Here is a 14,626-nt window from a genome sequence, read left to right on the forward strand (position 1 = left end):
TCACAAAGGCCATTTAAAGAATCTTCTTTCTTTCAAATCATAATATTGCTTCTTAGAAAATTATTTTGATGCAACAACGAAATTGCTCACAAGAAGTTTGTAACCCTTCTACTGAAAACAAGAAAAAAATTTCAGAAAATTAGTTCTCTTTGCACATCACCATGTTGAGTGGAAAAAAAAATTTATTCAAGATTTTTAGCATCTATGAGTTGACCTTGAATCATGTACAAAATTTATTTTAATACCAATGCTCTACTAATCCATTATTTAGTAAGTTCTTTGATAATCCGCGTCAAAAAGGAGACTAACAAGTGATGAGACCTTATCTCTACATGAAGATCCTACCTCATTCTTTTATGATAAATGAAAAAAAAGATCCTACCTCATTCTTTTATGATAAATGAAAAAAAAGATCCTACCTCATTTTTTATGATAAATGAAAAAATAGAATCAGGAATGACCCTTTATTCCGGATAACCAAACCAAAGTAAAATCGCCAAGTCTATCGACCCTAAATGGAAACCAACAAGGCCATTTCTAAAGCAGTACTTTACCTTATAATTTTGTAATTTCTTTATTGATTTAAGTTCATCAAACTAAACATGTGAAAGAGTCAGGCGTAGAAATAATGAGAATAACTAGATGAATAAAAAAAATAGAAAGTGTTGCACCACTCGGCTCAACTTGATTGCAACTCTGTCTCCATCTATTTTATCCCTGCTCATACCATATGCTCTTGCAAAGCACACCTAGGGTTGATCCTTACGATATTCATCGAATTATTCGATAAATATGTTCTCATCACTTGGGAGAATTTTGGCTCTATTTTCATATTTCCAAATTCTACCCGCTTTTCATTATTATAAGATTCATACCCCCTTCCATAAACCCCACGTTTAAGATCATCTCATGTATGAGCACCTTCAATGACATATCAATCCTTTGATCACTTTCTTCAAATCTTCACGGTGTTGTATAGAATTCCTGAGTAGCAAATGAAAGCAACATTGAAGTGTTGGAAAAATGAACACGCACAACCAATTTCTTTACTCTTCTGGATCAAAGTCCGTCACATGAGGAGTAAGACAAAAAAAAAAAAAATACTATAATACAAAATAAATATTTTATAAGCACACATTTTTAATCAAATAATGTTTATATGAGTATGTGAATGACTTTTCAAGATATATTGATTGTATAATTAACTAGATAAGAAAATATATGAATCTAACACCAATATAAAAATCTAGTTAATGGAGAATATTTCTCAATCTAACCAGATCTAACAACTTCTTACAAACTAGGAGAAAAATTCTCCGTTAGTAGACACATGACAAGTAGGATTTATATTCCTTGATAATTCCAAAGGAAACGGATAGTTGAGGTGAAGATAAAGATGCAAAATCAACACTTTTGAGGATGAGAAAACATATTCACAACTCCAAAGTGGTGAACTTGAGGTTTGCTAGGTCATATGCCAAGAAACCATCCAAAAAGGTTTAGTGGCATCATTTTTGGTGAGTTAAAGAATGTTGGGATACATTATTTAAGGGAGCCTAGGAAGGCTACCTTGTGATTATTAAAAAAATGTTTTTAAAGCTTTTGATAAAATGGTTTTACTCAAATATCTAAAAGATATTTGCAAGTCGAAGTGTTTGATTAATTTAATATTTAAATTAATAGTTAGATTTTTATTTTTCCCCTCAGAAAAATCGTAATTTTATTCAAAAGAGAAAAAATTCCATGTTGTAGATGCTAATGAGCATATGTAGTAATAGCAGGTCTTGATTTCTTAGAATCCATAAAAGACTAATATATTCTTTCCTACCTTTCTCCTTTTCCACTTTTCACCAATCACGAGTGTTGGGAGTGGAATTTACAATAGACATTTGATTCATACTGGTATTAGTTTGATATTCTCTATTAGAATCCAATCCCTTTAATCCATGATTTCATTTGCTACCACTTACATCTTTTCCTGTTGTGTGCTACTCAATGTGCGGCGAAGGATTGCTGAGCCTTTGAGTTAATGCGAAGTTGTACTTTGTCTTATCTTCTATGGGATGATATGTTCAATATGCACATTATTGTCTGCATTGGTTTATGTTATCTCTTCTTCTTTTGTTGTTTTTTTCGCGGGATCAGTTCCTTGCCAACCTTTTGGTTTTTGAGATTTCTTCTTATTTCTTTTGGGGTGTTTTTTTATCTTGCAGACATGCACTATGAAGATGACCTGTTTGTTGACAACCACAGTAGCAAAATGATGTATTTTCATAATCTAGTAGCTCAGTCCACTGTATATTATTATGGACTAGAATAATGCTGTGAGGTAAACCTTGAATAAGGTCTACTTCAACGCATATTCTGGCAAAGGTAAATATGCCTCTTAATAATCTATCCGCATCAATCTTGACAAATTTTTCCAACGCATTCCCAACTCCTTCTAAGACATTGTGATGCAAGAAGTGTAGTGGAAGATTGTGTATCGTGGGCCATACAAGCATTTTAGAAACCGCCATAGTAATGGCATCAAAACCTGGGAACCAAGGGATCATGAAAATTCCCACACTTCCCCAGAACCATGGTCCCTCATTAAGGGCATATTCCTTATCCTTGACGTGAATGACTTACATAACGCAATTGAATCCCAAAATGATATCTAAAATAAAAAACCCCTTGGAACATAGATGAATATCACAATTCGTTATCAATGTGTAAAAAATACATTGATGTAAAGCATCTGATTTAAGGCAGAAGCCTTTAAATCTACATATAACAACTTTAGTATAGAATTCTGCATAAATCTCATTTACCTCGGGCAAAGAGACTGTCAACCTTTGTCTCTGCTATTTTTTCTCCTCAATGTGGGGACCAGGTAATTCTGGAGGTGGTGATGTTTTGGTTTGGGCTTCAACCTTTCCTTTGACTGCATCTTTAAAAGATCGTCTTCCTTTTGAGCCGGTTCCAGAGCATCCCACGCAGTCGCAGGTTGAGGATGATGGTCGAATCTGACTGAGTTCCATACTCTTGTAGAGTGTGATTATCCTGCCTAATATGTCTTGCATATATCAAGATTTTCATACTTAATAATATGCCTAACTGCGCTTTGACTTCATGCTTTAGTTCTTGTATCCGCATCCCCTTCCAGATCTGCCTGCAGAATGTCCTTTCTTGCAGAGTTCTGATAAAAATTTGTACCAGATTCAGAGCTGTAGAGAGTGGATCTATCCTTGATAGAGGTCAATCTTGTTTAAGGTGTGCTGGATCTGATAGATCTGGGTGATGTGGATCCCATTCCTTTGCTTGAAGCATCGGATCTGGGCTTGCCGAGCTGTGCTTTCTGGCATCACAAAACTTCTCTGTCGCCTTTTTTTTCTGCCTATAGGATGGGCAGTGGGGATTTCTACTTGCCCAAATCAGAAGGTCTATCATCTAACGGAGTCACAACACTTTCTGCACCAGGTCCAGTCTGGTACTGGTCGAAACCATTCATGCAATCTTGTGGGATTCGGTTCATATTCACGATGCTCAAGGGTAGCCCATTGGAATCTAAGAGAGTCGAGGCAACTTGTGCTTCAACATATATCTTTCTTTCTGCGTCATATCTGTACGAGATGGTAAATTCGATGAGGGCGATGCTTGGAGGGTTCAATCCGGAGTAGGTGACAGAACGTAAACATATCACCAGATCCGGCCGGAGCGAGGGAAGAACTACTTGCTATAAGGGAGAAACTGTTAATACTTTTCGTTATCCGGAAGGGAGCGTATGTTTCAGAGGGGAAAGGATTTTCCCATGTCCAAAACGATTCTAAACAAGCAGCAGTTCATGACAAGAAATCCATAGTAATAGTCCAGACGATTGCATAATGCAGATGGTAGATTCACTGGGTATACCTTGATATCCATAGCTTTGTGCATTGTTGTTGCCCAGTAGGCTGGACTGGGCTAACCCGTGGAAAGCTCCTACGGAAACCCTCTTTTCCACCACTGACTTCTCTCCCCCTAATAGTCAGATATTTTATCAACATTACATTTCAATAAAAAATTGGAAAAAAATATATGATGTTTGATTAGTGGTGGGTTGAAGGCCATATTAGACATCCAAATTTGCATCATTTATGGATTTGAATAAACATCTCTACAAATAAAAATGCTTCAAAACAATTTCCTATTCGTAGTTCTTAGATAGTGGAGCATGATGAAGAGTTCCATTGGTAGTGATGAAAAAACAAAAGGTAACCCCTTTATATTCACTATATGGAAAATATTTGATAGATATATCACACAGAAATTGTTTCATTATATTTCTGGGAGAAAGAAATATGAGGCTCTTTATACTCTTAAGGATTTTAATTTTCTAGTTTGTGTAACTTTTTTAACACAATACCTAGCTGCGAGGAAGTAGAATTTTTTACACAATACCTAGCTGCAACGAGGAAGTAGAATTTTTATGAGACTTTAGTTCCCAAACCTTTATGCTATAATAATGTCAATTATTAGAAAGTTTTTATGAGACTTTAGTTCCCAAACGTTGATGGTATAATAATGTCAATTATTAGAAAGCAAGCTTGTGTGTATCTATGGAATTTTCCATTACATTCTTTTTTATTTTATTAGTTTTTAGGAAAACTGGATATCTCTTAGCACTTACATAAAATTAGAACTTGACAGAGATATAGTTAATTTGTGTACATGTGCATGCATGTATGCTAATGTAGACCTTAATAAGGGCGTTTTAAATAAAATTGTTTTCACATGAAACAATTTGAGCACAACATTGTAGTGCAAGATAGGTTGTCGTTTAGAAAATTCACAACTTGTCCCCATGCTTAAGATCATGATTCTAGGAAGAAATGAGCCCAATAAAAACTAAATAAAGGAAATTATCTAGAGGAACCAAATTCAAACGCCAAGCTTAATCAAATTAAGGTAATGAACGGATAATAAAATTTCCCAATTCATTGTATGGAAAGGATTTGTATTAGCCTCCGACATCAACATTGCTTCATTGGACTCATTTGAATTTGATAAAATTGTGATATCTCTTTATCCACTAGGAGATTTTTACTTGTTTGATTCTATGACAAATTTGATTATGGGCAATTGTTAAAAATAATCCATAGTTTTTTGAAATTCAACATTTTTTTATAGCTCTTTGATTTCATAAATTCAACTTTTACACTATGTTTACTATATTGTCACTTTTGTTTCATCTATACCCAATTTACCAATATTTTTTTGAGGGTATTTATTAATTTGTAAGGATATTGAAGATAATTTGGGTCCTTACATAAAATTATATCTCAAGAGAATTGGTGTAGATTTATACATTCATTAAAACATTTTTGTTGAGATCAACCTCATCGAGGGTCTCTTCAACAAAATGATTGCCACATGAAATAAATTTAAACACATATATTTCAACATTTTGGTGAAAGACATGCCATCTTTATGGAAATATACAAGCCAATTGTCCTCATCCTAGAACTTATCCTTCTAGGGAAAGGGAGCCAACTTAAAACCAAAAATTTAGAATTTTTAGGGTGCTAAGTTCAAATATTGAACTTGATTGAAATTAAGTATATCGGGATTTGTGAGTGCGAGTTGTGTAATCGACTCCTTTTTATCTATGTATCAATTTTTGTAAATGAAATAGATACTAACTTTTGTCTCCGAAGAGGTTGTGGGTACTAACAACACTCCAAAAAGAATGGAATAGCATCATGAAATTAGTCTTTATTTCAAATAAGGAATTGCCTGGACTAACTGCTTGGACTAAGCTAGAGTATATCTGAAGGCAGCTTGTTTCTCTATTGCTTGGACCAAGAATATGAAAGCTCTAGTGTTGTCCAAAGGGCTTACTCTGTACAGACTAAGGCTTTGTCTCTTAAGGCTTGTAGTAGCATTCAGTAAAGTTGTAATAAGGCTGTGTCCTTCGGGAACAATTGCTAAAAGGCTATAACAATCGGTCTTCCTATCCTTCCTCTCGTGTAGTGGGCGAGAGGTTGTTCTGGTCTCGTGGGGTTGTTCGAGTGTGTTCTATCAATTAATACGGGGCGAGTTGGGTAGCACTGCAACTTCTTCCTCTGCAAATTACCTTATGCGGATATGTGGAAAAGACATGCGCATATGCGGATATGCGGGACTTTCCCTCTGCAAATGAACTTAATCCGCATATGCAGAACAGCTATTTGTCGCATCAGATAAGAAACGATAAGATGCGGAAGAAACGATAAGATGCGGATAAGATAGGATAAGAAGGATAAGCAAGGAAGCACCCCAACCTTTCAGGGGTTCATTCCTCAGGGGCACGGTAAGGTCCGGAGGGCTTGCGCTTCTGAGGGCAAGGATATTGATTATTTACAGATGCGATTGCTATCAGTTTACTGCCTCCGTATGGGTTAACTGCCTCTATCATTCGTATCGGTTCACTGACTCACTTTAGAAAGTCACGCTGGTCTGGCTCCTCTTTATCGCGAGGAGAGGTTATAACTGTCTTAACTAGACCCCACGGAGCTACTTTCTTTCTTTTATTAGATATTCTCTTTCCTTGATGCTTATTGGGTGGTGGGCATATGAATGAGTGAGCAATCCTCTCCTTATCAGTCGAGCCCCCTGTCGGGTCCTTGCACTAGGAAGCGCAAGCCCCTCCGGGACCTTTCAATTTACTTATTGGGTGGGGGGGCTTATGGTCGAGCCTGCTGTAGCATCCTATGGTCGAGCAAGAAATTCCTCCCATTCCTTTTAGTCAAGTCATGGGAGCAATCAATTCCATGATTCCTTTTCTTCCTGGGTCGCGACTGAGCTTCTGTTGCAACCTTCCTCAGTGAAGGTGCTGTGTTGGGTCCGCTGCCTTCTGGGTCACCATGTCTGCTGGTCCTGCTACTTATAGACTGGTTCAACTGGTTAACCTGGACCTGGAACTAGAAGGTAAGTACCTAGCTCTGCAAGGTAAGCTACGGGCTATGGATCTGGAACAACTAGCTCTGTTACTGGTGCTTCTATAGGTTTTGCCTTCGCGTATGGATATGCTATTGTCTATGCCTTAGCTACCTCTGCTACTGATGCTTCCTTTCATGCTGTTGATGGATGTTGGGATGGCTTGGCTTAGGACCTTTTAGTCGAGCCATCTTGCGATCCCTCCCCACTGGACTTACTCTCCCAGGACAAGAATGACCCTCGCTATGGGCTAGACCTTGTTTGCTTATAATAATTCTAATCTACTTATTTTTAACTATAGATTAGTTAAGAAAGTTCTTTTTAGTAGCAAGAAGTTAAAAAAAATGTGAATTCATCTTAAGTGCAACTGTAACATGAGCCCAGAGGGATCAAATTTCGTGACATGCAAAGCTCTTTAGAGAACAAAATACGATGTTATTTTTCACTGTTTAAATTGTATTTTTCAATCCTAGTAGAGTATATGTAGGACAAAATAAACATTTTAATCATAAAAACTTAATTTTTTCATGATATATACATAAATTTTATAAAACAATATAACCTAAATGGAATTAAAATATTTTACATATCATGTACACATTTTATCATGCAAATTAAAATGATTTATTTATTATTATTGTATTTTTAAATATATGTCAATATTAATTACTATTAAAATATTTTATTTTAACAATATTTTTCTATATATAGATATACATGAAGTTGATATCTACATAAATTAGTTAACATAGATCTTCAAATAGTTTATTTAAATTTCTTCTTGTATTTCTTTTGAGAAGTATAGGATTTAAATATCTAACTAAAATATTTTTTTTACTTCTAATTACTTTACAACATATTCATTTTTTTTATTATAGCTAACATTATTATTGTATTTAGAACATAATTTTTTTTTTAAAAGGAGACAAATAGACTGATAAACTTACACATCCCATCATATTGGGCTATAGAATGAGCCTCTCGACTCAATAAAATGCAAGTGAATTGTACATTATTAATATAATTATAATTTCATAAATTTTTATGTGTAATCTTTTTAGTCTTTTTTTTTTTAACTATGAAAATATTGTAACACAATTTTTAATTTTTTTAATAGAAAAGTAAAACTCTAAAGAAATTCTTAGTAATCCCAAATTATTTCAAAAGGAATTTTTCTTTTTTGTTAAAAATATAAATTATAGATAAAAAAAAATAAGTGAGAGGGCTGGTGTGCGATCCCTAGAGGAGTTTGATGACTTAGATGTCCTTTAGCCACAACTCCTCAAGCCTAGAAATTCACAAACAACTTTACAAAAAAAATGATTCACATTACAATTATAAAAATATATCGATTAAAATTAAATATACATTATCATACAAAAAATAATAAATATCTATATTAATCAAATAATTCGCCTTAAAATTAGAAAAATACAGTAATTAAAATAAAATATATATTATCATTTTTTCACTTAATTAAGGATAATAAACGAATCAATGTGAATTCACATGCTACAAAGATCTGAGTAGTTAATTTATGAAGTCGATGGGATTTTGTAACCTTTAGCGAAGGAATACTTTGTAGTTATATTAAATTTAAACCAAATTAATGTAAACTTATTTTTCGGTGAGAATATATCTACGAAAAAATAGATGTTTTAACGAACGCAAACCTGAGTAAATGGTTCAGAGATTACCCTTTTCAATTATTTGCCAACAAGTAAATTTTTATATATTACTTATCCTAACCAAGTTGGTATAAACCTGTTTTATACGAACTTGGAACAACTGACCGTTTATAAATTGGTATATGTCCGTTTCAGTGAAATTTGGTGTGGAGATTCTCTAATGAAAATGAATGCTGTTTTAACATATGTAAGCGCTATGTCAACGGTTCGAGTTTATAGTTTTACTTTATGATTTGGTTGGAGTAATCACTTGTTAAAGTCTGACAACAAATTACTTCGATTGGGTATAATGGTTTTCAAAGGATGAGGTCATATACTTGTCGAGTAAGAAAGGCAAACGGACAAATTCATTGATACAGATATAGTATTTTCAGGTCGATTAGGTAACAACGTATGAAATTAGAAGACATCTAGGAAGTTAAGTCGTAGTAATTAGGAAGGGCTTTCCGTAAACAAATTGAAAGTATCGTAGTCAGAATTATTTTTCCATAAATAATTGAAAGTATCGTAGTCATAATTTTGTTTGAAACGATTATCTCTTTCTGGGTTTCTTCACAATCTTTCTCGTTATGTCATTAGGGTTGTCATTATGGTGGGAAAGAATGATGACAGGCCTCCCCCAAGATTCGATGTTACCAACCATATAATCAAACTCCAACCATTATACGCAACATATGACAATATATTAGGGCGGCGCCTGTGTAACCGCGCCTATATAGATGTCCAAAGATTGGGCAGGAAGCACGAGAAGGAAATTGTAATTATTAGGTTGCGAAGTAGAGAGGTAGTTAACAAATTAATCATGGGACGATCACCTTGTTGTGGTGATCATGAAGGACTGAAGAGAGGACCATGGACGGCCGAAGAGGACCAGAGGCTCATTGACAATGTTCAACGCCACGGCCTCGGTAACTGGCGAGCCCTTCCCAAACTTGCAGGTATTTTATTATTTATATTCAATTTTTTTTTTTTCCAAGTTGTTTGTGATCTTTTATTTATGCTGCTTTGCTAAAGAGGTCCATCCTCAACTAATTGTACTACTACCAGCAAAGATTCACCTTAAATAGGGATCTAACATGACTCCAGGGATACAGTTTCTTCAAACGCATATTTTTTCTTATGAGCAAACATTGCGATCCAATTTTTTAAGTGCATATTTTTTATGAATAAACATTATTTAAATGTTTTGTATAATTATTTAATTTTTTTTTTAGTTTTTTAGTTTTTTATTTATTTTGGAATTTCAATTTTGATAATGATATAGGTACTCATCATACTTGATTAGAATAGAGTGTAGAATAAACCTCTAAACTCAACAACTTTTTCTATTCAATTTTAAAATACATTTTTGGCCAATTTTTTATTTTGTCTCTAATATAATATAATATGATATGATAAGATAAGATAAGATAAGCTTTGCTTTTAATTCGAAGTAATTTCTCGTTTATTTTTAGAAATTGTAAAATTAAACTCATATAAAATTGATAAAAGTGTTCTTAAAGTTACAGTGTTTGTCATTTGTGGAATTAATCTTTGGTTTAAGAAACTTCTACACAACCATTTAAATAGTATATTACTGGTACTATGTTTGAACTATGTCAGATTTTTTTGCAAGGTCTCTAATTTTAATGTCTTTAAAATTTTTAATTCTTTTATGAAAATACACTTTCCAAATTCTTTTCAAAATGTATTTATTGATTTGAAAAGGAATTTGACATAATTTGAAAAACAATGTTATATATGAAATTAAAATTTTAATAAATAATATAAATATATATTTTTTAAATATTAGTAATTTATAAATTTTAGATTATTTTCAAAATTTAATAATATAAGTTTAGAGATATGTTTAAGGTCCAACCTATCTCTGGGATTTTGTTCTCAGCTAGTTTATCAAATATGCTGCTATGCAGCCAAGAAAATTGTACTTTTGAAAATCAAAAGTATATTTTTTCTTTTGTATTTTTTATTTCCTCGTAAATATAATATGTTAGTATGTTTTCTATTTAAAAAAAATAAAATTAACTTATCTTTTGGGATAATAGGGACGAACTCAAGATATGTTCTTTTGGTCTTGGGTGCAGGACTATCCAGATGTGGAAAGAGCTGTAGGCTGAGATGGACAAACTATTTGCGACCTGACATCAAGCGTGGAGCCTTCTCCATGCATGAAGACCTCACCATCATTCGTCTCCATGCTGTTCTTGGAAATAAGTAATGCCTTAACTTCTACCCCTACCCTATTATATGATTCTATTGTTTTACACTTTCCACGCATAGGTTTTGTTGGATTCATTTACAATATTGCAAATGCTTTTCTGCTCCTACAAAAATATTCAATTCCTCTAATTTGCTTTCTGAATTTTAGATGGTCTGCTATAGCATCACATCTTCCTGGAAGAACAGATAATGAGATAAAGAATCACTGGAACACTAAACTGAGAAAAAAACTTCTTTTGATGGGAATCGATCCAGTTACCCACCGCTCATTGCCTACACCAGATATGCTATCATCTTTCATGGCGTCGTCTTCGACCGCAATAGCTGCTCGATTGAACAGTGCATTGGTCGAAGCTCAATTAGGACGACTTGCCAGAGACTATCTGAATATTCCTCATCATGTTCATGCTAGCGGTGCTGATCACTACTCGTGGCAGCTATTCCAAATTCTGAAGTTATTGGGCACACATAACAACCAGGTGTGGGCACATCCAACAGGATCATTGTCTTCGACTTCAACTGATCAATTCCTCCAGCCCGATGCATTAAGATCGCTTCATATCTTGCAGAACCAGATCAATCAGGGATTCGTTTCAGGGCCGAGGGATGATTCTACCGAGTATAATACGTCATCAGAAGGGTCTCTACAATTTTCCGACCTGGAAAGGAAACCAGAAGGAATAGACCTACCCATCAGTACTGATCACGGAAATGATTTCAGCACCGCACCATCCTTGACAGAGGAGCGGCCCTCAGCTTTTGAGACAGAAATTATTGATTGGAATTCAATGCCCATTCTGATGTCATCCAGCAATCCTGATAAGAATGATCATCTGTACTATTGTGGAGATAAGAAATCTCTATCTACTACATCTACAAATTCCTACAACGGAGTATCAGATATTCTTGGAAATGTCATTCAATATCACCAGGAGAACCCGCTGGGATCAGTAATAAGGACTACAGAGGCCGTGTCGCTGACAGCAGCAAGGATAGATCTACAGGAAGACGAAAATAACTACTGGGTTAACTTCTTAAATTCAATGGAGGACAGCACTCCTGACCTTAGTTGTAGAAGGTTACCACTCTCTAGTCAGTAACATCATGTGTTGTGGAGATTTCTTTGCACGATTTTATGATCCAGAGAATTCGACAGTTTGCATGTGGCGTGCCTTATCATTTCCCACTGATTACAGGCGCATAATAATTGTTTTTGCTCATTCATTGACAGTGCACTTATTTGTGATTTTTATTTCAAGGAACAACTGGGGATGGAGGTTCTGTACCGTTGGCGTAGTTCTGTTGCAGAGAACCATAGCGCGTGGGCACATATTCTACAAACAAGCCACCGTTGACCTTTTCCATCCGTGCTATTGATTTTTTATTGATATTTTTAGATGCTTCACAAGGTACCAGGAAAAGTTGACAAAGAGGGGAAAGAAAGTTGGCCACCTAATTTTGGATGCTATTGATTTTGGATTGATTTATTTAGATGCTTCACAATGCTATTGGTTTTGGATTGATTTATTTAGGGAAAACAAGGTTGGCCACCTAATTTTGGATCTTGTGTGTACATACTGAAAATTTATTCAAAGACTGATAGCGAACTATATTCTTTTACATTGAACATTGTAGCAGTAATTGAAATGTACATAAGCAAAACTTGTCTGGATGTACATAAGCAAAGCAAAACTTGTGCCAGACAATAGCGTCCTTTGGTTTAAATAGAATTGAAAATATATTATTATTATGTCAGCGAAGGGTGCTCCCAACCTACATTTCATGTATTTTATATTTCAAGCGTTCTATTCATGTCATCTTTTGTTTTGTTTTTTTCCCTTTTTATTAAATGTTATCTTTTGTTTTGTATTTTTCCAAGTTTATTAAATTCATAATAGACCATTTGGCTTTTCCTTGAATCTTTCAACTGTCTCATTTATGTAATTCTGTTTTAGATGAGTTACATTTTACTTTTTAGAAGTATCTACGAGTATCAAAATGAAATATTAAAATATAAACCAATTATATAATAGTGTTTAAATTTACTAGTTCCACGGGGTTAGAAATACAGCAATACGCAATAGATTTAAAGTTGATTATCAATCCGTTAACTTTTTATTAAAATATTATTTTATTACATAATTTTATATATAATATAGATAAAATAATTTTTTATAATCTTTAAAATTCTTTCAAAGAAATGTTATTCGATGATGATAGATATGGAGGTTTATTGTTAAACAAACCTATAATATAACATTACAATCCAGAAACAATCATCAATGAGGTATCTTTTCATTTTAAATATTGCTTTATTATTTCTAAATGTAATAAATAAAATTATTACTCTATTTTACAATATAAATAATTTTATAGGTCAATTTAAATACATTTTATTATGAGAAAATACTATAAATTTTTTAATATCACACACTATAAACAAATTATAAAATTAATAATATGAAATTTAATTAATATTAAATTTTAACAAATAAGTTAAAATATATTAATTTTTTTTACCGTTAATTCATTAACAATATATACAAAACCTCACTCAAATAATACATAACTTATCAAATAAAACAACTTTATTTTCAATATATATATATAAAACAAACCTTGTATCATGTTACGAATACCTTTTACAAGATAATGTAACACCATTTCCACAAAGACCTCACTATTAGTTACAAAGAATCATGGTCCATACCTTTTTGGTATATGGATATGTTGATAATATGAGGTATATATTTTGTTTTTTTGGAAACGTTTATATATATTTATATATTTAACTGACACTTTTTATTTACAAAAGTTCTAATTGTTGAAGTAGTGGTGCAAAACAAGTGTATGAAGTTGGAGATGTGTGCAAAATAGATGTTTTTTACACATATTTTATTTTGCACAATAAAAATATAAATTCTCCAGATTTCTTGTTATATGCATAGATTCACTTTCTTTAATGCTTTTGTTAGCTGTTATTTTACAATGCAAAAATGACTTATGTCATCTATCCACCAATGTATTTAATCCCATTTAGCATGCCAGTAAATTCCATGTTTCTTGTCGTAATACTTTTCTCCCTGCCTCTTTTGATAATTATGGCTATGCAAGCAGTACAAACTATACATTTTATCCTTATTCCAAACCTACATACAAAATATTTTTTAATGTAACCATTTTTTTATTATAAAAATCCAATTGTGAAAATAGCTATGCGAAAAATCATATGTATGAAGACGATAATATGTGCGATATAAAAGTTTTCCCACACTTATCCCTTATATACATCCTTTATTTTCACACTAAAAATATAAATCCTCACTTTTTCACTTTTTCTCATTATTTGTGGAAATTCATATCATTTTAAAACTTTTCTTAGATCTAATTCTACAACGTAAAAATAAATTATCTATCCATCAACCAACTTATTTAATTCCTTTCAACATAATGATTCTCCATTTCTTTTCATAAGACTTTTCTACCTCCTACTTTTCGTGAGATACACCTTGCTCCCATTAAAAGACTTAAATGCTTCTCTTAAATGACATAAAGATCTCCATCTTATTCAATAGGTCAAAAAGTGTACATATCTAGAGATATGTTAGGCCCGCAAAAAAATGGGAAAATGGGGAATTGCATTTTATATTGTCTACCGGAAAAATGCGAGTTTCACTTTATTTTGTCCATATCTGAAATCTATTTCAGATTTTGAGAAAACAAAATTTCTAGTTCATTTGTATTATTAAAACATGTAAAGAAGCACAAAGGAATTCATT

General features: G+C 33.1%; 1 protein-coding gene across 1 annotated transcript; it reads left to right on the plus strand.

Moving 5' to 3' along the window:
- Positions 1 to 9,392: 9,392 nt before the first annotated feature.
- Positions 9,393 to 12,346, plus strand: LOC149228051 (uncharacterized). Its single transcript, XM_089375626.1, has 3 exons — positions 9,393 to 9,565; positions 10,712 to 10,841; positions 10,996 to 12,346. The coding sequence occupies exons 1-3, from the start codon at positions 9,430 to 9,432 to the stop codon at positions 11,945 to 11,947; spliced, it is 1,218 nt and encodes a 405-aa protein (XP_089231752.1). The 5' UTR covers positions 9,393 to 9,429; the 3' UTR covers positions 11,948 to 12,346.
- Positions 12,347 to 14,626: the final 2,280 nt, after the last annotated feature.

Source organism: Pinus tabuliformis, chromosome J (genome assembly GCF_031772625.1).
Source record: "Pinus tabuliformis cultivar Carrire ecotype Pingquan chromosome J, CPIR1, whole genome shotgun sequence".
NCBI classification, from domain to species: domain Eukaryota; kingdom Viridiplantae; phylum Streptophyta; class Pinopsida; order Pinales; family Pinaceae; genus Pinus; species Pinus tabuliformis.